At 42.4% G+C, this 26,684-nt stretch overlaps 1 protein-coding gene across 2 annotated transcripts in view; it reads left to right on the plus strand.

Moving 5' to 3' along the window:
- Window positions 1–26,684, plus strand: part of GRID1 (glutamate ionotropic receptor delta type subunit 1) — a 1,131,580-nt gene that overhangs the window by 1,010,150 nt on the left and 94,746 nt on the right. For both annotated transcript variants that reach the window (XM_090057114.1, XM_090057113.1), the window contains exons 9-12: window positions 4,921–5,022; window positions 8,646–8,843; window positions 12,126–12,450; window positions 21,388–21,526. In XM_090057114.1, coding sequence (XP_089913240.1) covers window positions 4,921–5,022; window positions 8,646–8,843; window positions 12,126–12,450; window positions 21,388–21,526 — 764 coding nt within the window. The remainder of the gene's footprint in view (window positions 1–4,920; window positions 5,023–8,645; window positions 8,844–12,125; window positions 12,451–21,387; window positions 21,527–26,684) is intronic.

Here is a 26,684-nt window from a genome sequence, read left to right on the forward strand (position 1 = left end):
AGATTTCTGGAGTTTTGGGTGCAACTTAAGACTCAGAAGCATGGAGCTATGGGCAAGAAAACAGGATTTATACGTCTTTATAAATAAAACGCCTGTACTGCAAATATAACTGATTTTATCATTTTACTTTCTCCTGAAATGTGGACTAACTGCTCAGGTGAAACCAGGGTAGCAATACTTATATATCTCTGTATAGCTTGTTTGTATTAAAAGATTATATTTTTAACAACTATCTCAGTTTTTTGGGTTCTGTTCTTATTCTCATCAATTCTACATTGATATCTGTGTAGTTACTCTAGATACTTTATGGTGTGAAATCATTATCAGATACATTGATGTAGCTGGGCTAATTATGTAAGTGAGGGACCAATCCTGACTGACTTTTATGACTTGAACTCCCATTGGTAGATGATAGGTTCCGACTTACTGATGGGAACCCTAAACTGCAACACATTGAGTGCTTCATATTTATTTCACTTCCCTGTCAGAAAATGTGCACAAGATGCTTCCAACACCTCATACAATGATACCTTTTGTGATGTGGTATTACCAGATTAGTAGCCAAATAGTAGTTGTTTTTCTATAGTATGGTGAAATGTACATTTATGGCTATGGGTTGTTTTTATGGGCTCTGAATCATGTTACAGTTCTTAGTTTCTCTCTAAACTTTTTTCTGTTGTTCAGGTCAAAGATGGTCAGCCAGAATTTTCAAAGAAAGTAGCATTTCATCAAGAATTATAGTTGTTTTCCTAGCTTAGGCTTTAGTTTTGACTTTTTTATGCAGAGAATTATAAGAAGAAAGAGAGCCTAGTTACAACGTTTAAAGTGAAAAGCTTGCTTGAATGTGCTTTCAGGAAGCCTAAACCCCCCAATTCAGTAACTGGAGAATCAAAAATACTCTGGGTTGCTTCAGCAATTATATTTTATAGAGACCAGTGGTTTATGAAAATGTATTCTATAAGTGGCTGGTCTTGCAAGTAGTTGTTTGTCATAATCAGAATTAGAAGCTATATATTTCCTATCAACGGATGATTGTGCTCTAACCTTTGCCTTCACAGTGCTGGTAGGAACATAATACATTTCCATGAAGAATGAAAGCTGTAACAGTCTTATCAAACAGAAGCAGCACTTGTTTTGTTTAACAGTGCTGGAAATTAATTTTTCAGGCACTGATCTTGACAGGTCAGCTGTCAAGAATTAGTGTTTGTATCTATAAATTAATTGATCCTATAAAAAAAAAAATCTGTCCACAAGAACAAATGGAAGTCAAAATTGACACACTTTTGAAAAATGAGATGGTCTGAAGCACAAAGATTCAGAGTAAAAATCCCTTTTGGTGAAAGGTTTTCCTCATGTTCCATTTATCAACCTCATCTACATCATTTACTTTTTATAGACTGGAAAATGTACTTCTGCATACAAAATTGTGCAGTTGCAGGCAGAAGTGATATAAAGAAAAACACAAAAATGTTTTTGATATATTCCCTTGTTCATCAGCCTCATCTGTCTCATATATGAGGAATCAAAGCCCTCTCTGCCAGCACTCCTGTTTTTAAACCGAAGCAAAAACGTAGATTTATATTTGTGTGGTATATTTCCTGGTCCTATTTGAAAGTTCCGAGCATAACAGGTATGGCATGGAATAGATTTAAAATTGAAATAGGTTGCTATATTCAAAAGCCTCATGAAAAAATCCTTGTATAGATGGGGCAAGGAATTCTTAATTTAACAATTAAACGGGGTAATAAGAAAGTATGTTTCACTATCCTTTTCTAAAAAATTTGCAGCCATATCCTTAACTAATGCAAAGTCACCTAACTTCCTTTAAATAAACTGAGATATGCCAATTGATGGAAGATGAGAATCTGATTTTTTTCATGGAATGTTAACAAAAATGAGTAAAATATTGACATCTTTTATGAATAAATATATTACTTTAAATGGAAAAGCTAAATTTTCTTCTAAATTTCACTAACTGTAGCTTTCTTTGCTCAGGGGGGTTACTGCAAAGGCTAGCATATCCCAAGGCAGCATTTCCAAAATTATATCTCAGGTTGAGAAGCTTCAGATATGGCTTACTGTGGATTTTGGGAATGTCCTTAGGAAGGCAAATAGTACTTATACCTATGCAGCCGTTAGCACTTGGAATTCTTAAAGTACATCAGGTGTCACCTTTCTTACACTATTCCCATTTTCAGAGGACATGAACCTTTTTCTGATGCCCACACTAACTCAACTATCCATTTGCAACAGTATGACAAACAAAGCATTCACCTGACATGGTGCTATGTGATCACTATTACAGCTGAGTACTCCCTTGTTTCACTTCTAATCATCAGCCTATTGTTGAGCAGACAAAAGTGTAAATTTGTTCTTGTTAGTTGGTTGTGTATAGCCACTGTTAAATTAAAGTTTAACCAGTGACATTATCACCATATTATGTTCTTTCTCAGGAAGATTTTGGCTACTTATCCTAAGGGTTAGGGTTGGATCCAGAGGGGCCGCAACCCCCCTTTTAGATTGGATCCAGCCTGGGAGCCTCTGAAGACATTTTTAAAGTCTCCAAAGCACATAAGAATCCCTCTCCTTCCCCTTTTTGCTCAAGCATGTCCCCTTTCCATCCCTTCTCTACCCTCCCCTTCCTGCTGCTTCTGCTTTCCCTTGGTTTGGGGTGGGATAAAGCTTTAAAGCAGGTCTTTGGGTTGGCTCAACTGGGAACAGTGAAGGCAAGAGAGATGATGGGCAAGGGGTTCCCGCCCCCCCCCCCCATGCCTGGGGGACCAGGAACAGTGGGAGAACCCACTCCCCTTCCCATTTTCCTGCTACAGCTAGGGTGACCACCTTTTCAAAATGGAAAGGTGGGACATATGTCCGCCTCCCTACCTCCTCCCTGCCTACACCAGCTGTACAGCTAGAGCAGAGTGTAATGGAGCAGGAGTGGATATGGGCTGCCTACTATGGACTCAGGGTTCCCTGTCCTGTTTCCTTTCCTCCAGGACCCCTGCACCAGCTGCATGTCCCCTGCCCACCCAGCAGCAGCAGGGGACACAACTCCATGCTGCCGCACACCTCCCCCTGACTGCTGCCAGATGCCTGAGGGTGCCTTGCCATGGCAGTGTAGCCAGCAAGAGGCTCCTCGGAGCACGGCAGCAGGGCAAGAAGCCCCCAGCTTCCTTCAGGCAGCCCACATCCAACCCCACCCTGTGTACAAATCTGGGGGCCACATACATCTCATGTTCCCTCATGGGGTGCATGCAACGGTAGGGAGCTGCCCCCACCCCAGCCCCAGGCCTCATGCGCTGCCCTTGCTGAGCAGTGCCCTCATCCCTTGCCTTACTTTTCCCTTCACTGTGGAGGCCTCAATCTTTCCCCTCCCCAAAAGACTTACCTGCAGGGAACTGTTCTCCATACTGCCTGGCTATATTGTCCACCATATTCATGCATGCATGTGGTGCCCCTTGCATTCTTCTCCCAGCAGCCCCAAGCAGCCCCTTGCAGGCTGGAACTCTGCCAGCCTACAGGTGGATGGGTGGTCAACCTAGCTACAGCTGTTGCTGTTCCCAGCCCACACATACCTCAGCTGGAATGGGCAGGAGTGGTTTTGAAGCTTCCATGCCCCTGCAATAGGAAGTGAAGGGTGAAAGGGGAGGGGAGGAGAAGTGCCTCTGAGCATGGAGGGGAAGGTAGGGACTCTTATGTGCTTTGAAGATGTAAAAAAAAAGTCCCCACAGGTTGCTGCAGTGGGTGTTCCTACCAGTTCAGGGGACAGGAGACTGGAAGTGGGGGGTCCTGCCAACTCGGCAGTGCGAGTGACTCCTCCTGCACCATTCCCCACACCAAATCCTGGATCTGTCCATGCTAAGGATTAACTATGAGTAGGAAGAAATCACAGCTCATAGGTCTTTGGACCATTTATAATTTTAAGGGGTATATTTTATATACCACAGCACATTATTAATCTTTAAGAGGAAGAACTGACAACAATTATAAGTGATTTGGACCTCTGTATCATGTATTACCCACTAAGAACAAATAATTTCTTGATTTTCTATTCTAAGTGAAAAGGAGCTACTGACTTTGGGGAGCATATTTATTGTGAAGAACTAATAGGCCTTTGGAGAATGACTTCTGCATTAAGCTTTCTGTCAGAAAACTCAATGCCATTCAGTTTAATGCAACATATTTAACTGAAAAATAGTGTATTTAGAGACAATGAGTATTGCAGGGCTGAGTTTAAACAGGGTGCATCAAACCATATGTTTCAGGGATTATGGGATGTTTGATCTTCAGTGGCCTTGATGCTCAAGAGAAAAGGATTTGATAGTCTTTTTTGGAGACAGAAGAGGAGGAATAGGACAAGGAAAGAAAATAGCTCTTAAAACAAGATTGCAAAAAGATCTAAGAATCTTTTCCATGCAGATAGAAGGAGAGTGCATTGCACATGATAATAACAATTTCAAGGTTTTTCACACAACTATGAACCACAGGGTTATTCTCATCTTTGAGCTGCAGGGTTGTGCAGCAGAAGAAGAAATCTGGTTTTTGATAAGCAGCAGGAAATGGGAGAGATGGGATCAACAAAGGAGAGGTGGGGTGGTGGGAACATAGATAATTTTGAGGATTGTGCCAAAGAGAAAAGTTAGATCAAGTGATTTAAGTGAAGTCATATGGCAAGTATTACAGATAACAAAGCAGGGTTATTGTGACAAGCACTGAAGAAGAAACGTTCAGTGAAAATGTCCATTTATTGATCTCCTTACTTGTTATTATCACAATGCTATTGAGGAGTAAAATATCTCATTGTCTCCCCACTATCCTTCTGCATATTCAGCTATAAAACATCTCTTAAGTGTTTTAAGTAACTTAGAAATGTTTGCACCTATTATTCATTCCATATCCTCTGTGTTATTTCTGTTTTAGTTGGCAACATGGGACTCTGAAAAAGGAATGAATGGCAGCCTACAAGAGCGACGTCTGGGCACTGATTTACAAGGACTGACACTGAAAGTGGTGACTGTCTTGGTATGATCCTATTTGAGTTCAGGAAACAAAATATTCAAAAGCAAAATGATGTGACAGAACGTTCCCTCAATGTTTTCCCTTACCTCTTTTAAGTCTACGTCATCTACTAAGTCTGACCAGTTGCATAAACAAGGAAGATGCACATGCATAAACAAGGAAGATGCACAGTGCCCTTTTATTTTGCTGTTATTAATTTATGGACAGTCTTTGAATTGAAGCAAGGCTGTGTTCATCTTATGTGTGGTTGGGGGCTGCAGGCCACACTGTTCATAGGTCCTGGACCACATGCTATGCAAGCTCCATGCTGTGTGGGCTTCCAAGGATGCCTGGTGCATGAATAGCATGACTCCTCCCATGCACAGAGACCCTATCAGCCACAGCCACAGAAGCAATGTAGGGAGTGTAGCCAGGTGGGAGCCACAGTCAACATGTTAACCCCCTTAGACTGGATGCACCTTACAGACTCACAGTTGGACAGCTGTGATTTAGAGTAATGCTTATTGAGATATAGTGCTTATTTTGAATAGTCTTTTTAGGATAAAAATTATCTTGTGCAGAAAACCAGGCTGAGGTTCCACCCCATAGGCTCATAGGTTTAAAGTCCAAAAAGACCAGTTTGATGACCTAATTCCAACTTCTGTACAGCAGATGTCATAGTTTCATAGTTTCATAGTTTCATAGTAGCTAGAGTCGGAAGGGACCTAGGTAGATCATCTAGTCCGACCCCCTGCCTTAGCAGGAAAGAGCACCGGGGTCAGATGACCCCGGCAAGGTGCTCATCTAACTTCCTTTTAAAAATCCCCAGGCTAGGAGCCTGCACCACTTCCCCTGGAAGCTGGTTCCAGGCCCTAGCCGCCCTGACTGTGAAGTAGCGCCTCCTAATATCTAATCTAAACTTTCCCTCCGCCAGTTTGTGACCGTTATTCCTGGTCACTCCTGGCAGCGCACGGGGGAACAGGGACTCCCCCAATACCTGCTGATCCCCCCTGACCAGTTTGTAGCAGGCCACAAGGTCCCCCCTTAACCTTCTCTTGTGGAGGCTAAACAGGTTCAGGTCCCGTAGCCTCTCCTCATAAGGCCTGCCCTGCTGACCCCTGATCATACGAGTGGCCCTCCTCTGAACTCTTTCCATATTGTCCACGTCCCTCTTGAAGTGTGGCGCCCAGAACTGGACGCAGTACTCCAGCTGCGGCCTGACCAGTGCCGCATAGAGGGGGAGGATCACCTCCCTGGACCTGCTCGAGATGCATCTGTGGATGCATGACAGGGTACGGTTGGCCTTCTTGACTGCCTCCCCACACTGCCGGCCCATGTTCATCGTGGAGTCAATGACGACTCCAAGATCCTTTTCCGTCTCCGTGCTGGCAAGAGGGGAGTTCCCCAACCTGTAAGTGTGGTGCCGGTTCTTCCTCCCCATGTGCAACACCTTGCACTTATCAGTGTTAAACCCCATCCTATTCTCATCCGCCCACCGTTGCAACCTGTCAAGGTCAGCTTGTAGCCTATTGCACCCTTCTAGTGCACCCACATCCCCCCACATCTTAGTGTCATCAGCAAACTTGAACAGGGTGCTTTCTACCCCGTCATCCATTTCATGAAGTGATTCTTCCATCAAGGCCATAACTTTCCGTTGAGCTAAAGCATGTGTTTTGGAAGGGTGTCTGGGCTTCCCTGGAAAAGTCTGTATGTGTTGACTGGGGCCCACTCTCTATAAGCTATTTAGATGGTGCAGTTGAGTGCACGCTTACTAAATTTCAGGTTGTAGCTGTGTTGGTCTAAGGGCATAGGCAGACAAGGTTTTTAAGGTAAATCCGGTATCTTTTATTAGACCAACTAAAATAGTTGGAAAAATTCTTCTTTGCAAGCTTTCAGGTACAAAAACTCTTCATCAGGCTGAGGAAGCATCTGACCAATGAAGATGCTTCCTCAGCCTGATGAAGGGTGTTTTTACCCAAAAGCTTGCAAAGAAGAATTTTCCAACTATTTTAGTTGGTCTAATAAATGATATCGGATTCACCCAAAGAACCATGTCTGCACTTAGCAAATTTGCAAATGACACCAAGTTGGGTAGAGTTGCAGATATGTTGGAGGGTAGGGCTAGAATCCAGAATCATGTAGATAGGCTACAGAAAAAGCCACCATCAGTCAGATGAGACTCGACAAGGATAAGTGTGAAGTCCTGCACTTGGGATGGAATAATTGCATGCACAAAAGCAGACTGGGGAATGACTTGGCTGGGTTGCAGTACTCCAAAGCGGGACCTGGAGGTTACAGAGGACTGTAAGATGAATATGAACCAGCTATATGCTCTTGTTGCAAAAAAAGCCAACAGCATACTGGGTTGCATTAGTAGGAGCATCACTTGCAAATCAAGGGAACTGATTTCTTCCACTGGTAAGGCCTTGCTTGGAGTATTGTATTCAGTTTTGGACCCCACACTTTCAGAAGGATATGGACAGCTTGGAAAGAGTCCATCACAGAGTAATAAGAATGATTAGGGGCCTGGGAAGTGAAACTAGTGTGTGTGTGGGGAGGGGGGGGGGAGCTGAAAGAGCAAGAGGAGAAAAGAAGACCAAGGAGGGTTTTGATAAATCTTCAGATACCTGAAGGAGAGTTGCAGAAAGGATGTAGATGGGTTTTTCTCTGCGGCTGTAGAGGACAGGACTAGGAGCAATGGCCTCAAGCTGCAACAGGGGAAATTTAGTTTGGAGATTAGGAGAACCTTTTTGACTCTGAGGGTGGTTAACTATTAGAACAGCCTACTTGGAGAAACTGGACTCTTAATCCTTGGAAGTTTGCAAGAGCTGGTTGGATGGGCACTTGGCTGGGATGGTTTAGTCAGGGACTACTCATGAGCAGGGGGCTTCACTAGATGACCTCATGAGGCATCTTCCAACCCTACTTTTCTATGATTCTAAGAGTTGCAGTTAGCTAAATGCTAAATTACAAGCAAATCTGATTTGAATATATTTCCAGAAGGAAATGGCTTATTTCATTTAATTGTAGCACTGCTAAGCTACTAAAACATACCTGCTAAGGGAATGCTTACTTTATGGCTACTTAATGAGCTCAACAGGGTGACCACATAGTGATATTTTTGCTTCCAAACTGAAACTTTTGCCCATAGCAATTATTTATCTGTTGGCTGAAAGTTCCTATAGTGTGCAGTTTAAAGGATGTAAGTTTCTTAAGTTATGGCCTATGTATTTCTTCTCCTTTATCAAAGTGCATTAGAGAGACATGGGAAAACGTATAGACCTTTAGGGCAACTTTTCATATGTTCTTATTTTTATTCCCTCTGGCTGGTAATGGGTGTGGTCATATCTTCTTCCCTCCACAGAGGAGGTGAGAAGCTCCATCCATAGAGGACATCTGCGCTACTTTGCTGATATGGCTAACAATGGCTCTAAAAGCAGCAGGGTTATCATGCCTTTGACCAAAGAACACACAGCTTGCATCAGACTAAAACATCCCCACATCACAGGATTCCCTTTCCCATAGTTACTGAAGTGTGTTTTGTTCAGTTCAAAAAGAAAAGTCATTTAAGGCACCAGCCTTCATAAAACTAGTCATAAAGATAAAGCAATAAAATAATTATTTTAAAGACATTGCTTTCTTCTCAGGAAGAGCCTTTTGTGATGGTAGCAGAGAATATATTGGGGCAACCAAAGCGTTATAAAGGATTTTCTATTGATGTACTGGATGCACTCGCCAAGAATCTGGGCTTCAAGTATGAGATTTATCAAGCTCCTGATGGCAAATATGGACAACAGCTGCCAAACAGCTCTTGGAATGGCATGATTGGAGAACTCATCAATAAGGTACATAGAGTAGCAGCAGCATAAGAATCTGAGGTCTCTGGGAATAAAAAAGGGACTTACTTTTTTTTTTAAAAAGGTTGTTGAAGCCCTCCTTGCAAAATACAAACCGTGAATTGGAACTAAATTTCTAATAACAGTGTCACCTCTTTCTTGGGTTGTTACATCTAGATCTAAACTCTGTGCTTTTAGTCCTGTCTTTTAAAATAAGGACTATAGTATAAAGTGTATTATTTTGTTTACAAAAGCATGTTCTCAACACGTAAAGGTAAGTTTTTCATGTGTAAGAATGGAATGTATGTTCTTATACGGAAATTAGATATCAAAATGTATATACCACTTCCATTCTAAATAAAATATTTTCTGCTATACCGGTGTAACAAACTAAACTAAAAATGTTTCTGCAACATGGTTTCTATTAGACTTTGCTTTCTTTATAACAATACCATTTTATAAAGATCAGTTGTTTGACCACAAAGAAAGAAGTTATAAATAATGATGCATTGGAAAGAAATGGCTTGAAGGAGAAAGGGAAACTAGTCTCAAGATGATTTAGTCACATAACAATAAGACGACCATATTATTTTCTTAGTCATATTGCAAATCTGGAGTATGTTAATAGAACAGCATTAAATTAACTGAGTAGCTGGTGCAAATCTCCAAGAGAGCTTAAATTGGAAAGTGTTTTGTTGATGTTCTTACCTTCTAACATGGGACGAACATTATTAAAATAGCACAAGGTGAATCAAAGGAAATAATATCGAATGGTGTTGCCCTTTGCAAAAGAGGTTGCTCTCCTGTCATGCATTCTTTATTAAAAGTAATAGGTTTCTCATTATCTGTTATTAGTGCGAAGAGGATGTTTGAAATTAAAATTAGAGCAAAACAAAAGATCAGCACAGTTGTAAATTATCAGTATAGGTAGACACGTTCACACATACAGTATCACAACATTTTCAACTCTTTAATATTAGATAAATATGCAGAAGTTCTCACAATTTATGCCTGCTTTTCTGAATTTCATTATTTGAAAATGTGGTTCGAGTTCTCTTGAAGTTTGCTTTTTTCTGAGCTATCATATAGTGTTCTGCTACTGTTCTCACCACTCATGTCAGTGGGCTTGGACCCAGCACTGCACCCCTTTCCTTTTTCAAAGAAGTTCAGAAACAGGAACCATGCAGAGACAACATGAGTACAAGCATGAGTGTGCTTTTTTATGATGTAAAAGAAAGCTGCTTTTATTCTTTGTGGGTTTGATGGATTGGTTTCAGTTGCTTCTTATTTTTGTTCAAACCAGCTTCATTCAAGCTGGTTGACTGTTTGAATGAAATTCAATAACAGTTGCTAATTGTATCTCTACAATACCTTTAGGAATTTTATTATAAAAATAAAAGGACAATTACTGATAACAGTTATAATTTTTATTTTCTATCCGTTTAAAAACAATAAAAATTTTGATTAATTTTGAGAAAATTATCTAGGAGCACATCTGCAAGGGCCCAGCAGCGGACATAATGCTCAGGGGTAACCAATGTGGTTTCAGCTAGGGCAGATCCTGCCTAACTAACCTGGTTTCCTTTTATGATCAGGTCACAAAGTCGCTGGACGAGGGCATTGAGGTCGATATCATCTTCCTGGAATTTAAGAAGGCCTTTGACACTATTTCCCACCACAGCCTCTTAAAAAAACTAGGTGACTGCGGCATCGATGCCTACACAGTCAGATGGGTGGCAATTGGCTAGATGGTCGCACCCAGAGAGTCATGGTGGGCAGGTCATTTTTTACCTGGAGGGAAGTGGGCAGTGGAGTCCCCCAGGGCTTGGTCCTGGGGCCTGTACTGTTCAACATCTTTATCAGCAATCTGGATGTGGGTGTGGAAAGCATGCTGTCCAAATCTGCTGACAACACCAAGGTGTGGGGTGAGGTGGGCACACTGGAGAGGAGGGACAGAATCCAGCTAGATCTAGGCAGGTTACAGAGGTGGATGGATAAAAATAGGATGGAATTCAATGCAGACAAGTGCAAAGTACTGCATCTAGGGAGAAGGAACCAGCATCATACCTATAAACTGGGGAACACCCTTCTTGTCAACACAGCGGCAGAAAGGGATCTTGGAGTCACTGCTGACTCCAGGATGAATATGAACTGCCAATGAGAGAAAGCAGTCAGTAAGGCTACGTGTGCCTTGTCGTACATCTACAGATGCATCACAAGCAGGTCCAGGAGGGTGATCCTTCCCCTCTGAGGCACTGGTCAGGCCACAGTTGGAGTATTGTATTCAGCTTTGGGTGCTGCACTTCATGAGGGATGTGGCTACCATTGAGAGGGTCCAGAGGAGGGCCACTCGCATGGTCAAGGGGCAATGGGTTAGGCCCCAAGAAGAGAGGCTAAAGGGCCTGAATCTATTCAGCCTCCACAGAAGACAGCTGAGAGGGGATCTGGTGGCTGTTTACAAACTCACCAGGGGGGGACCAGCAGAAAATGGGTGAGGCTCTGTTCCCTCAGGCACCACCATGTTTACTAGGAATCATGGCCACAAATTGTTAGAGAGAAGGTTCAGGCTGTACATCAGGAGACATTACTTTACAGTTAGGGCTGCCAGGCTCTGGAACGGACTCCCAAGGGAGGTGGTGCTCTCTCCTACTGTGGGCGTCTTCAAGAGGAGGCTGGACAGATATTTGGCTGGGGTATTATGACCCCAGACCTCGTTCCTGCCCGGGGCAGGGGGTCAGACTTTATGATCTGTTTAGGTCCCTTCTGACCCTATGCACTATGAAACTATGAAAAAGCCACTTTCAACATGAATTCTATTTAAATAATGAGTTCAAACATTGCAGGGCTTGATTTGAGACCTTGTTGCAGTTTTTAAGGTTTTAAGTCATAGTTTCCTAATATATATTACTGCTTTGTGCAAATGTCTTATGTGTATGAGAAACTCAAATATTACATATGGGTAACAGTAAAGACTCAACATACACAAAAAGCAATCTAATACACAAAAAAATCCAAAGTGTTACAATGCTTAGGGTATGTTGATACTGCTTTCATGGTGCTCTTGGTAAGTAGATAGGAATGGGAGAGAGAGCATTTGAGAAGGAAAGATTAAGGTTGTAGGGACATAGATATTCATCCAAATTTCAATTTAAAATAAGATTAGAGAAAGAATGAGTTACGAACATAAGCCATTGGCTATTTTGGAACTCTCATGGTCAGGTGTACAGAATTCATAATTATGTACACTTTAGAGCCACTCTGCAAGTCTGACTGGTTGCATTTCTGTTACAGAGAGCTGATCTAGCCATCTCAGCCATCACCATAACACCGGAACGGGAAATTGTTATTGATTTCAGTAAGCGGTACATGGATTATTCTGTGGGAATTCTAATCAAGAAGCCTGAAGAGAAAATCAACATCTTCTCTCTCTTTGCTCCTTTTGATTTTGCGGTATGGGCCTGCATTGCTGCTGCCATCCCTATAGTTGGTGTCTTGATATTTGTGTTGAACCGAATCCAGGCAGTAAAAGCACAGAATTCTTCACTGTCTAGTCCTTCTGCTTCCTCCACTCTTCACAGTGCCATTTGGATTGTGTATGGAGCCTTTGTTCAGCAAGGTACTGTCAGTATTCAATAGTTTATAAAATAACATTAAATCATACTTAGGACTTACAGCCTCAGTACAAAAGTGCATGTTAACCTTTAGAAAATAATGTTTTGAAATGTAGATTACAGAGCTGCTCCATGGCTCAATGCACATTACAGCATAAGGATAATATATGCTTATAAACAACAGAACCTGAATGGTTGTATACTCCACTGCTTCTCATACCAGCAAAAAATAATTTAAAAGTGATTTTTCCCCAAGATGTGGGGGCACATAAGTAAGACATTCTAGAGAATTCTGTTTTCTTAAAATATTTGGTACCAAATATAATCCTGATTATGTAATCCTGATTCCTTTAGTCATAAGAGTTTCTTTGTTCATGCGATGATTTAGTCATAAAAATCTCATTATGTAATCCCACTGAATTCAACACTGAGTTCACTGCCCCTCCCCTCCAGAAACACTTGGATAGGGGAGATTTCTGCTGGGCTCTTTGGAGCTGTGGACCTGAGGTCACTGAGCCTTTGTTTAGCCCTTGGACTTTGGAGCCCTGTGACTCTCTCTTTCTCACACATCCTGCCCCTCAAGATGCTGCAAGGCGCTTCACCTTCTTGCCTTTCTATGTTGCCATTTGATTTGCTGCCTTCTTCTTCCTCTCTCCTTTTCCCCTCATTCGGGCCGTCTTCATCACAATGTGATAGGAAGTCCACCACTGAATTCACCTTTCCTGGACTGTATGCAATGCAGAATTGAAAAGGTTGGAGAGCCAATGCCCACCTCATTATGCAGACATTATCTGTTTTTGCGGTGTTTAACTATCTCAAAGGGGCATGGTCAGTTATCAATTTAAATTCGCTGCCCAACAGGAAATAACAAAAATAGTCCACCCCCCAACGGATAGTGAGACATTCACGTTCCACAGCGGAATACCTTTTCTTGTGTTCATTCAGTTTCCGACTAGTGTAGGCTACTGGCCGCTCCACTCCATCAACATCCTGAGATAAAACTGCTCCTAGTGCGAACGCCGAAGCGTCGGTCTGCAGAGTGAAGGGTAGCACGAAATTGGGGTTATGGAGAATTACCTCTTGGCACAAGGCCTGCTTAAGGTCTTCAAAGGCTTAAAGGCTTTCCATCAACCCGCGTTCCATTCAATGTCATATGACTTTCTGCCCTTAATAGTCTCGATGAAAGGGGTTGCTATATCATCAAACTTGGGTATAAATCTTTGGTAGTAACTTGCAAGCCCTAAGAAGACCCTCATTTGCTTCTTCATTGTAGGAGCGTGATATTCTCTAATAGCTTTCATTTTGTCAGCGAGGGGTCTCGCTCGTCCTTGCCCCACTAAAAATCCTAAATATTTGGTTTCCCTCTTTCCCAGCATGCACTTCTTTGGGTTTGCTGTCAGTCCTGCTTGCTGAACTTGAGTAAGATGGCCCTTAAAGCCCTTAGATGTTGTTCCCATGATTCTCTGTAAATTACGGTATCATCAATATACGCTGAGGCGTAACCTTGATGTGGAGCGAGTACCCAATCTATCAGCCTCTGAAAAGTGGCTGCCGCCCCATTAAGCCCAAATGGCATTCTTTTAAATTCAAAAAGACCCCATGGTGTACCGAAGACAGTCTTGGGTTGGTCTTCCTTTCTCAAATGCACTTGCTAATAGCCTTTGGATAAAACTAGCGTTGATATAAACTTTGCCTGACCTATACGCTCTACTAATTAGCTCACCTGTGGCATGGGGAACACGTCAAATTGTGTCAGGGCGTTTAGCTTGTGAAAATCTACACTTATCCACAGACTCCCATCCGGTTTTGTAACAGCTACTAATGGGCTATGCCATGGGTTGCATGATGGTGTGATAATCCCCTGAGTTAACATCTTTTCCAGCTCCTCCTTAATAGGTTGATACCTATGGTATGGGATCCTCTGCCATTTCCCTCGTACTACATGACCCTCTTGGGTCACAGTTTTGTGTTTAACCCCTGCAGCTTTCCCTGGACTGTCCGTGAAGACATTTTCAAACTCTTTGATTAAACCTTGCAGCTGTTTCTGCTGTCCTACCTCCAATTGCCTCCCCACGGGGACCCTATCACAGTCTCCAGGGTCTCCAGGATTGTCCATAACCTGGCACCCAAACTCCTCCAGCTTGGGGTCAGGAGAAATCAATAGTCCCTCAGGCTCGTGCCACTCTTTAAGAAGATTTATGTGGTACACCTGTTTTTCTCTCTTGGCCCCTCGGTGTAATATCTCGTAATCTACAGGTCCCATTCTTCTTAGTACCATAAAAGGGCCTTGCTAACATGTCAACAACTTACTTGTTGAACTAGGCAACAGCACCAGCACCTTTTGCCCCACTTTTAACTCCCTCTCCTTAACGTGCATATCATATCTCTCCTTTTGTTTACTTTGTGCCTTCTTCAAGTTCTTCTGTGCCACTTCCCTTGCCAACTGGAGGCACTCTTTTAAATCCCGCACATACTCTGATGCCCCTCTTCCTGTGTTAGGGTCTGTCTCCCACCTCTCTCTCACTACATCTAACAAACTCCTGGGTCTGTGTCCATAGGTTAACTCAAATGGCAAATACCCCAGCGATGCTTACAGGGCATCCCTAATCGCAAACAGCAAAGGGGGCACCAGCAGGTTCCACTTTCTTGGCTCTACCTGGGCACATTGGCACAACAGCCCTTTAAGGGTACCGTTAAAATGTTCCACCAGACCATTTGTCTGGGGGTGGTACACTGCCGTCCTTAAATGATGGATCTGTAACACTTTTCACATGGAACCCAGTACTAGGGACATAAAATTAGACCGCTGGCCAGTAATAATCTTCCTAGGGATACCAAGTTTTGCTACCCATATCATTAGTTCTTCTGCAACCCTCGGCCCTCTCACGGCTTGCAACGGGATAGCCTCCAGAAACCCGGTCGCATAATCTACTAGCACTAAAACAAACTGGTGCCCCACCACGCTCTGAGGTAAGGGGCCTACTATGTCTAAAGCCACCCTAGAAAAAGGCTCTCTAACCACCGGCATCGGCTGCAATGGCACCTTGGGGAGCTTATAAGTGCTCACTTTCTGACATATTTCATAGACTCAACAGAATCCTTCCACTGCCTCATACATGTGGGGCCAAAAACACCATCTAGCTAGGTGGGCTTTGGTCTTATTTTTGCCTAGATGTCCCCCCAAGGGATTCCTATGAGCTAAGCACAGAAGTGGTTCTCTGTAAGGTCTGGGTATGATTAACTGTGCACCTCTTCCCCTTTGGCTTTACCCCTCTTAATCCTATATAATAAACACTTACACATCTCACACCGTGGCACCAGGTTATTTTGTTCAGGGTGCGTTACCTGCTGGTCGATTCTCTCTTGTTCGGTTTCCCTGAAGGCCCGCAGTTCTTCATCACTCTCCTGGGCCTCACAGAATTGACTGCTACTGACCAGTGCTTCTATCCAGTTCCTCTTCTGTCCCTGTACCTGCCCTGACTAGTCCTCTAGCGCCCTCAGCGCTATAGAGCAATGCTAAAACTTCAAAAATTTCTGGCCAATCTCTACCCAATGTCATAGGATACAAAATCTTTTCCTCCAATACCACCAGGATTCTTCTGCTGACCCCATTCACCTGCACATGCAATAAACGGCGTTCATAGTATGCCTTTTGTCTTTGGAGGCAGACCATCTGCACGCCAGCATGTCTCAGGACTCGTTTCCAGGCAATCAATAATGGGCGAACCAGAGATTGGGTTCCTCCTGTATCAACCACGGCCTGAACCAGCCGGCCTTTCACCTACACAGTCACCTCAGGTAGGGGTTGTACCATATCTGTTGAACTGTCCCCTACACCACAATCCATCAGTTCCGCATCTTGTGCTTCCCTTAGCCCTGTTCGATGATCCACGGATTCTGTCACGGTTTCTCTTGGTCCTGGTATCGTCCGTAAACCCCGGGAACAGTTTTGGGCTATATGACCCCTTCTTCCACAGGTGAAACAGACCAGCCCCACTGGACTTCCTTTCTGCACCAGTCGGGCTTTGAACATCCAGTCCCGTGCCGCCTGGCTTAGGTTGTGTAGGACTGCTCGTTACTCTATCCCTGTCGTTGTACCGCACGAATGTCCCGCCCCGGGGTAGCCTCCACCCCAATCCTGCCTGCCATGACTTTGTTCCTTCAGTGGTGGGATTCAACTACTGGGGCTTATCTGGAGTCTGGGATCTCTGGACGGCAGTCTTCTGCGAGGCTTCAACCTCCCCTACACCTCGCCCTGATACCCAGCCTTGACGAGTTGCTGAAGTCTCTCAGCCTGATCTTTACCTCTTGATGTAGTGGGTACTGTACTATGGTACAGATGTATACGACCTAACCCGACCTTGGATTGAGCCAACTCTAAGGCCCACTGCGGCCTTCCCTCCTACCCCTCCAAAAGTGAGAAATAGAAAGAAACCAAAGGAAAACACTGCCAGTAAAATTCCTGACCTCACACAAAATGGGCTACCCTAGCCCTGAAAATTCCCCAACTAACCCTGTCCCGGGTTATATGTTGGGTGGTTATCAACCCCTGAGTGCCAAACTGGACTACTGCTGGTCCCTCAAGTTCAGCCCACTCTGTCCCTCGCCGGGCAGCTCTAGCCAGTAGAAGCTTGTTTCCTGCAGCCCCTCCCGCTGCTTAGGCTCTCTGATCCCCATCTGGGTTTACTTCTGGAGCTTTTCCATTCCTATGCCGATCCCACCTGGGTTGCTGACTTGACTTCATCACCCTCTCTTCGGGGCCCTCCCTGCTGTCATCTTCTTTGTTCTGAACCCTTGGATCTTCTTCCTTGACTCCTTCGCCGGGAAGAGGGGCATCTGCCATACTGCTGTCGGCTTCCTTCTTCTGGCAGTCTCTGATGCAGCCTCCTGCCTCGTGGAAGGTCATCCGGACCCTTCTCACCCCTAATCGGGGTTCCAAAGACACCTCTCCTGGTGACTCTGCTCCTGATCTTCCTCCCTCTTCTTCATCCAAACTGCCTTTTATCTTCCTGCACTGGCTCCATTCACTCCTCCCCGCAGCTGGCTGCAGTTTCAAAAAGACATGGCTAATCAGCCATGTGGGTCCCGCCACCATTTCTGGTCTCACTGCAGCATCAGCTGCAGGTAAGGGAGTCTCCATTTCTTTTCCTCTTTCCTCGCCTTCCCTGTTATGTTCTGGGTCCCAGGGTTCCCCCTTGGCACCTCGGGGTCTATCCCCTGTATCTTCCCTGCGACACTTTCTTATTTCCTTTATTCTCTCTTTCATCTTTTCAGTCTGCGTCCTGCCCATAACCTCCTCCTGTCCCTCTTGTACCTTGATCCCACCACATTTCTCCTTGTGCCACATCAAAGTCTTCTGCCAATTGCAGGGGTTCTCAGAAAGACTTGGGGCAATGGCATATTACCCATCTCTGGGTGTCTTCCTTCAAATCAGCTCTAAACTGTTCCAACAGTATTTAGTCACAAATTTCTTCTTTGTATTTGACTTCGGGTTTAAGCCATTTATTCATAAGATCTATAAGGCTTTGCCACAGAAGTCGGGGTACTTTTTCTTCCTTTCGCTTCCTCCTTCTAAACGCCTGCCAGTGTCTTTCTGGGATTATATTAAGCCTTTGCAATATCTCATCTTTCACCTTATCATAATCCTGGGCGTCTAACCGGGTCATGGCCCTATAAACCGCTTGGGCCTATCCAATCAAGAGGACTCCTAATTGTCCAGCCCATCTCGACTTTTCCAATCCAGACGCTATGGCTGCCCTTTCAAAAATGTCTAAAAAGGGCTCTGGATCATCCTCTTTAGTCATCTTGGGCAACCTAATGTCCAACAGGCCCCTTTGGGCCCAAACCTGTTGCTGAATCAGGTGCTCCTTTATAGCCATCTGCCTTGCTGCTTGCTGCTGCTGCTGCAGCACCTGTGCCATCAGGCTCATGGTCTATTGCAAGGATTCTGGCCTTGTCAACACCGGTTGGTGCTCCATTTTGATCCCTCTTGGGAGACAGTTGCTGAATTCCTGGCCAATGCACCACTGTCAAGTACCTCGGTCACTTGCAAACCTGTAGGACACCTCCTGCCGATCGACTAGGGTGGGACTATTTCTAATTGGAGATCTACACACCCACAGTCACCTGCCATGACTCGATGTTAAAGGAGTTGGTTCAGTACCTGTACGAGTAGTCCCATTAGTAGTCTCACCGTCGTCCTGCAAAGGTCCTACATTCCTGAGGGCTCAGTCACCCCTACACCCTCGCCCATTCCACCGGGTTCTGGTCAGCCAGTTGGTCTTTCAAAGTGACCTCGGTTCCAATGAAAAAAAAAAAAAAAGACAGGAAAACAAGAAAACAAAACGGGTACTCTTGGCCTGGGTTATTGTTCCGGCTGCTTTTAGCCAAGAGCAAAGCAAATTGACCTTCGTGAGGTCGGTCCCTCTTTGGTGGCTCTCTCTGAGCCTCTAGTTGAGGTTGCCATGATTCCCTTTAGCACATTAGGTCCATCTGTGACACCATTTTTGGCTTGTGCCACTGTTATGTGCTTTACGGTACCTCAAAATCTATCATTCCCCTCTATTAGGGATATTACGGTACAAAACTCTCCTGGGCTCTGCCAGCTCAGCGTTTAAACAAACAGTTCTGAGCCATGCCGGGTCAGCAGTCTTTGCTCTAAGTTCCCTCTGTGGGGCTTACTCTTTGCAAGGGTCTCCTACTGGCTCTCCATGTCCCTCTCAGGGTTCCATGCAGTGTGTGTGTGTCTGTCTGTCTGTCTGTCTGTCTGTCTGTCGCTCGCTCGTCCTCCTCCTCCTCCTTCTCCTTCCGGTTCTACCCTCCCCTCTCTTTCCTGTCCCGGGATCTTTTTTATACCGGCGTGGGAGTTCCCTGCCCCTCCGCTCCAGAAACACCTGGGTAAGGAAGATTTCTGCCAGGCTCTTTGGGGCTATGGACCTGGGGTCGCTGAGCCTTTGTTTAGCCCTTGTGCTTTGGAGCCCTGTGACTCTTTCTCTTTCTCACCGTGTGGGGCAAATTGTGACACATTGAATGGGTCCAAAGGAGGGCTACTTGCATGACCCAGGGACAGCAGGGCAGACCCTCTGAGGAGAGGCTATGGGACTTTAACTTGTTCAGCCTTCAGAAGAGAAGGCTGAGGGGGGACCTGGTGGCTGTCTATAAAATTACAAGGGGGGACCAGCGGAGTTTGGGAGAGACCTTGTTCCCTCGAGCGCCTCCTGGAGTAATAAGGAATAACAGCCATAAATTGCTAAAGAGTAGGTTTAGACTAGACATTAGAAGGCACTACTTCACAGTCAGGGTGGCTAGGATCTGGAACCAACTTCCAAGGGAAGTGGTGATGTATTCTACCCTGGGGGTCTTTAAGAGGAGGCTCAGTGTTTACCCTCTGGGGTCATTTGAGCCCAGTTTTCTGCCCGTGGCAGGGGGTCAGACTAGAAGATCTACACGGTCCCTTCCGACCCTATGTCTGTTAATCTATGAAAATAACCCTTCCTGGATCTGCATCAGAGAGAGCTAGAGCTCAGGGCCAGCCTCTTGCAGTGTCTCAAAGGGCTCAGATGCAACAAGATGCATGTCCGCTCTCATCTGAATGCACCCTATAGGTTGCAAGTTTGTCACATTTCAGCTAGAGACAATAAATTGCTATACTTTTACTGTTACACTTGTTCCTTTATGTCACTGAGAGGGCCACTCTAGTGGGTTTAGTGAAGTAAAATAAACATAAAATTACCTTTAGTAAACACTAGAGGGAGAAGGAAAAACCCACTGTATTGTACAGGTTAGTCTTTTAAAGGTCAGCAATAATTATGTTGGAAACTTCAAAAAATCTACTGTTTGTTGAAAATAATAAATAATAACTTGCAACAAAGCTGGGATCCTGGTTCTAGTATTTAAATGAAGCATAGTCAATGTATAAAAATATATAGTTGCTCTCTAATATATTCTGACTTTTTAAAATTCTTAAGTGGTAGAGGGGGATATGCCAGTATAGTCTTTATTTTTAAAGAAGTGCTTGTTTCCTTTTAGAAGTCATTCTGTGGTATTGATCCTGACAATTCTGGCTAAAACCCTAGGTGGATGTTCTTAAAAGGATTTTTCTAAACTCTGTGGCCACATCCACATAAGCATGGATGTTTGGTTTGCCAGGAATAACTAGTAGCAGGATACGTTGTGCCTTGGTGGGTTCCCTCACTTGGGAAATGCTTTTGCCACATGACCTCTGGCATATGGCAGGTTACTCCAGGTAGGACAGGGGAGGCTAAGGCCAGCACTGAGCTGGACCCAGCAGCCTTCCCTGGGGTCCTGAGGGCCTCCTGGGGCTGCAACAGCAATGATCCAGCGTGGCTCTCACCAGCCAGGCTTTTGTTTTGAGTGATGTGAGCTGTCTCCATATGTGCTGCTCTGCTTTATTTTATTTTTTTTGGACAGTTTTTTTTGACTGTTTGCTATCTAGGGGTCAAACTCCCTCCCTCACTTACCCCATGTTGCTCCCTTGCAGCGTGGAGAACAACTGATTGTGCAGTATGTGGCACTGCAAATGTGTCTGTGGCATTACATACTGCACAGCTGCACTTGTCTGGATGAGGGCTATGAAGGGGAAGAAGGAAGGCTGATGTAGGAATTTTTCAAGATGTCATTGAAAGCTGTAATTTTAGAACAATTCAATATTTTCTTTGCGCGACATAAGCATTAACTTCAAAGAGTCCCATATCTTTCTGGATGCCTGAGCACTCATTGATAGAACATTTCTATGAGAGGCAAGATCTCAAATACATACTGATGTTTGCTTATGTTTAAAGGGTATTCTATTAATGCAGATTGAACAGTTAATAGAAATGCAAGGGGGTAGTTAAAAGGCTAATTTCAAATAAAGACCAGCGATTGTAGGTGATCTTGAATGCCATTTCCTGAGCAAGTTCACTCTCCTTGCTTTCTTGTAGGTGGTGAATCTACAGTCAATTCTGTGGCTATGCGTATAGTAATGGGAAGTTGGTGGCTCTTCACTCTTATTGTGTGTTCATCCTACACAGCTAATTTAGCAGCATTTCTCACAGTCTCAAAGATGGATAATCCTATAAGGTAAGAATCTCTTTTTAACACAGAGCTGGAACTTGAATTTCATAGAAATGTTTCATCCAATTGAACACCCATTCATGTGAGAAGGAAATAATTCTCTTATTTTCAGTGTTTGCATTTCGCTGCTACAACCCACAGGCAGTTTATTCTATTGATACAGGAACTATTATGATACTTAACTATAAGAGAAAACTTTTGTTTCTTTTAAGGAAAGTATAAATCTTCATATCTGAGACATCTTTTTGTGGAAGCTTTCTTCCACACTATTTCAGGTTCTTGTGTTCATTGTTTGTCTTGTTTACAATCAGGAGGAAATTTGAGATAATGGTATATTATTTATACCTATAAAGAATTGTACAACATCTGGTCTTTCATCTTGCTCATATAATTTTATGTGTGCAATCGTTCGGGTGCATAGTTTTGTTCATGCTGTCATATGCCCTTTCAAAAATTACTGTAAGAAAAAGATTATGAACATAAAATAGCATACACAAAACTACAGGCAGCCTTTTAGTATATAAAGATTACATTTGATAATACTATTTGCAGAATAAAGTGATGCTCAAAGGAGAAAAGATAGCAGAATGAGGTAGCAGATGCAATAATGATGTTATTTCATTAGATTTATATATAATGATCCATATATGTGTTAGCAATATCATTGTGATAAATTACAGAGCCTTGTAATAAACGCAGTTGATCGTCTCATTTGACTTCCTTCCCTTGCACTCTTGTCTGTTAATACATATCTGATGAGAGTATTTCCAACAGTCCAAGCCTCTGGGCACTTTCAAATGCTGCAATTAAAAAGAAATCTTGCCAAGGAAATGTTTCCTTCTCTTTTCCCCAGTGAGGATAAACTCCCCAAAATTACACTTGTATGAAGTGTTAGATGGGTCATTTATCTTGAGGCTTTCACTGGTGACAGTTTCATAGCATGATGTGTATGCCCCATCAGGGTGAGAAATGAGAGCTTTATGACATGGAAAAGGGAAGATTCCCAGAATTGCACCTGAACACAGAGCTTGTTTCTCTCCCTAGGAAGGGCTAATGTAAGGAATTCATGTGCTACCCACCAGACTGAATTACTATCTCAATGTCAGTCGTGCATATTTTGGAGGAGGTATCACTAGAATCCTTCTGCTCAGGTCCTAAAACAGAGGGAAAAGGGACATTTCTGTGAATAGCAGTCACAGTAGTTCCTTGTATCTGCTGTGGTCCTGACACTTGAGAGGATTAGCCATTTCATTTCTCATGGGAATTATAGTTTTCCCAAATTCATTTTAATTCACCCTTAACATTTGAACATCAGAATATAATACCATGGTTGGATATGAAGTTCAAAGCAGGGCACGTTCCTTTAGGAGTCATTGGTATGGCATAAACAAGATGAACTATCTTTCTGTTTTATACTGTAAGAAAATGGTCACCCATTTGCCTTTAGTTATGACCAGTCCCTATAAGGTCTTCAAGTTGAGGACCCCACAAAATCAGATTATTTTCTACTTCATTTTTTTCAAAAGGGAGGGAGGGGAGGACCCACAAGGATATAGTGGGGCCCCAAATTTCTCATATATGGCGTGGTTAGGACATAAAATGTATTTTCAGTCATTTACTTGAAATATGATATAGGCCTGCTGTTGACAAAGTGCCAACGGGTAGTTCCTAAACATATATGCACCCCTGTATTAAGTGTTGATATGCAAGGCAGAAGACATCTCAGGTTCATTTGTAGACACCAAGTTGTGCCAGCTATTAGAAAAAAATCTTCTTTTGACTATTGCTGAGCATGATGGGAATTTGGCTCCTTTGTTATCAACATGGCCTTTTTCCTCCATCTGATATGACTATCAGATGAAGCCTGGAAGAAAATAATAATTTCCCCTTGTTCAATATATCTCTAGTGGAGCAGATTACTGTAAAAATTCTCTGGTAGTCCCTGCTGTTTGATAGACTAATTATGATAGACTTCAACTTGCTTATTATTTGGAGTTTTAACTTTTCTTGATTGTCCATAGACCTTGGATAAGTGAGTCTGCTTATATCTTATTCCAATAGTGTAAGACGGTTTCATAACAGGTAATGAGATCTGAACTAATGGACAATTGATGGTATCATAGAGTAACTTACTTTTAACAATGATTTTTTATTAATGTTTTGTATCATAGATAAGGTACAATTTCCTAAACTATCCTGGCATGGCAAAAACTGTTTATTGAAGCATATTATTTAACATGTAAAAATAGAATATTTGTAAGACTGAAATTACACACTAATTGGGGACTGGTAGAAAGATGTTAGCTCAAAATATCAAATTCTCAGCCTTACTGTAGTTATTTTTGTGATATGAAACAGATGGAATACTGGCAAATATAGTTCTCTGAGAATTATGCTTATACAAAATAAAACTCTAGATGATTTAAAACAGTCAATAAGTTTTGCTTTACCTCTCTGAGCCCCAAAGATGATTAAGTGGGCAGGATAAGAGATTGGGGAAGATGTCCCTATCAACTGGTAATGAACAAGAATGCCTTTTTTCCCACATTCTCCCCCCAAAAATGTTACTCAAATTGCCAATTGCTTAAATTACAAGTGAGACTTTATAAAGGGAGATAAGGCAAGGTGCCGCATTTAGTTATTACATGTATCTATTTTGATTCTTTTTTCTAATTATATTTTATATACCACTGTTCTAAGAAAGTTAATGATATGCACTAGTCCAATTCACTTCACATTCAAAGTATGTTTCTTTTTTATCCCAGTTATAAAAATACATAACTGATCATTAATTTCCCATTAAATGGGTTGCCAATTTTTTTTTTTAATTGTGCTAACCATTTATAGATGTTGTAGTTGGTGGTATTTCCCACATTATTAAACTGATCCATGTTTATCACTTCGTGGGTCGTCCATTTTGTATTTTGCTTTAATCAATAAAGACTTTTCTTACTTTTTTTATGCAAATACTGATGTGGTAGGTTTCTCAATTTTTTTAATAAAACAATGGTTAATACAGTTTGTACACAAATCCTGTTATGCTGGTATTATAAATAGTATTTAAATACAAATGAGATTTCTTCTATAGCCTTAAAAACATTTTATCAGGTTATTTACTAAACACATTACTTTTTTTTCTAAATCCCACTTTGCTAAACAAGTAAACTTTACAACTTAAAACTTTTATATGAATTGCTGTTTTTTGTTTCAAAGATTAAAACAACTTTCCAGTCCAACTGGACGGAGGTGTTCTGGTTTGGGATCCACAGACAGATTTTTAGAGAGAATATTACTCATAATGTTTATTACAACTTTATGATATTTATATACATTTAAACTATTGCCAACTTAAACTAATCCTTTAAATAAACAAAAACAACACAACACGACAAACAACACAAAACAGACAGAAAAAACAATTTTGTTGTGATGATAAACCATGGCTTAGGTGAAGAAAATGCTGTTGATGGCCTGGTAGTTCTTTAGTCACCTTTGCTACTAGATTAGATTTTACACTATAGCTTCTGCAAAAGAGAGAGAGAGTAAAGAAAAACAAACAAACACACACACACCAATCTGCCAAGGAAAACTTGCAGTAAAATATTATTTATATTTACACATTTACAGTGCTGACCTGTACCAAGTTTTTATAAACACCTTTTTTTTTTCTTTTTGCCTTAACAAATTGTTAACACTTTCCTTTCTAAAAGATTTACACTATGTTTGAAGAGTGAGGGGAAGTTTAGAAAAAACAAAACTTTTTTCACCCTCTTTACCAATGAGATTGCAGATATTTATTTCTAGCGGTTTTTCTGCCTTGCAATACACACACAGAACAAACATATAACACTCCTCCTTTTTATTGGACCAGCAATAGAAGTTGTTGTACTTAACCCAGACAGACCACAGAATGACCTCATGCCCTCTGAGATCAGGACCTAAATTTTTTTTAAAGCAACTGTATCTTTTCCCCTTCTTTAAATCAGTTATTTTTAAAATTACATTCTTACTCTTTCCTTTTACCTGCTCTAGCATTTAAACTGTTTATCTCTTATTTTTTCCTTCCTTTTTTTTAAAACACTTTTCACATCTTTTTTTTCATAACAGCTGCCTCCCAGACCATTTTTTTACTTTCTTCTATTCTTTTCTTTTTTTGGCCTTTACTAAAGGTTTTTCTGTTGGGGTATGCTCCCCCTAGCCTTTTCCCAATTAAGGGTAACCCACAAGGCGGTGGAAGCTAGGGTTTTAAGGCACCCTATATTTGCCCCTGCCCATTCCCCAGGGTGATTGTTATGCAGTAATTTGGGGCACTGATTTCTGTTTACACAGCTGTACCCTAATGTTTCCCAAAATAAGCTTTTATGTTCCTGTAACAATCTCTATTTCTTTTAGGCATTTCACTGTTCTGGAGAGGTGGGGTGGAGAACCAAGTTTCCCCTCACTTCCAATCACAAATTCTCTCCCACTGCCTGAATAGATGTCCAGTAACATACTTTACCTTTTTTTGTGCCACCAGCTGCCTCTTTTCTTTTTTTTCTTTTTTTTTTTTGGGGGGGGGGCACACAGGATCCCAAAGTATCTATCTTACATTTCTTTAACTGTCTTTGATTTCCTTGACGCTCTACTGCCTGCATAACACCTTACCTTGCCATAACTTGCTCTTGTAATTTATACCTTACAAACTTCACAGAAAACACGACTGCTCTTGTATCCATTCATAAAAGACTATCCCTTTTCAAGGACCCTTTCATTTACACAGCTTTTCCAGCAGAGAGATGACTTTCCCTGCTCTCTCCTAGCTTCCTATTGCCAACACAAGAGGAGGTTTTTACTTAATCCCAAGCAAACCACAGCATGTACTCATGTCCACTACTCTGCATGACCCAGACAAACAAAGTTTTCTGGTCAGCAGTAACAAACCACCTCCCCTGCACAAAACTTACAAACCTAGTTACAATTATTATACAACTTTACCTTACTACAAATTTTAGCTAACCCCTTTAAAATGCCTCCTAACAGTTAGTTAGACAGAGGAACAGATTTTTAGTAGCTTCCCATAAAAGCAACATTGCTGCAGCCTCCTTTTTTATGGAGTGTGGTAGTATATTATATATCTGCATATAGGTCTTGAATTTGTCTTTTAAATCTGCAATGGTACAGGCAT

This window comes from Crocodylus siamensis, chromosome 7 (genome assembly GCF_052110815.1).
Source record: "Crocodylus siamensis isolate JL-2025a chromosome 7, ASM5211081v1, whole genome shotgun sequence".
Lineage (NCBI taxonomy): Eukaryota > Metazoa > Chordata > Crocodylia > Crocodylidae > Crocodylus > Crocodylus siamensis.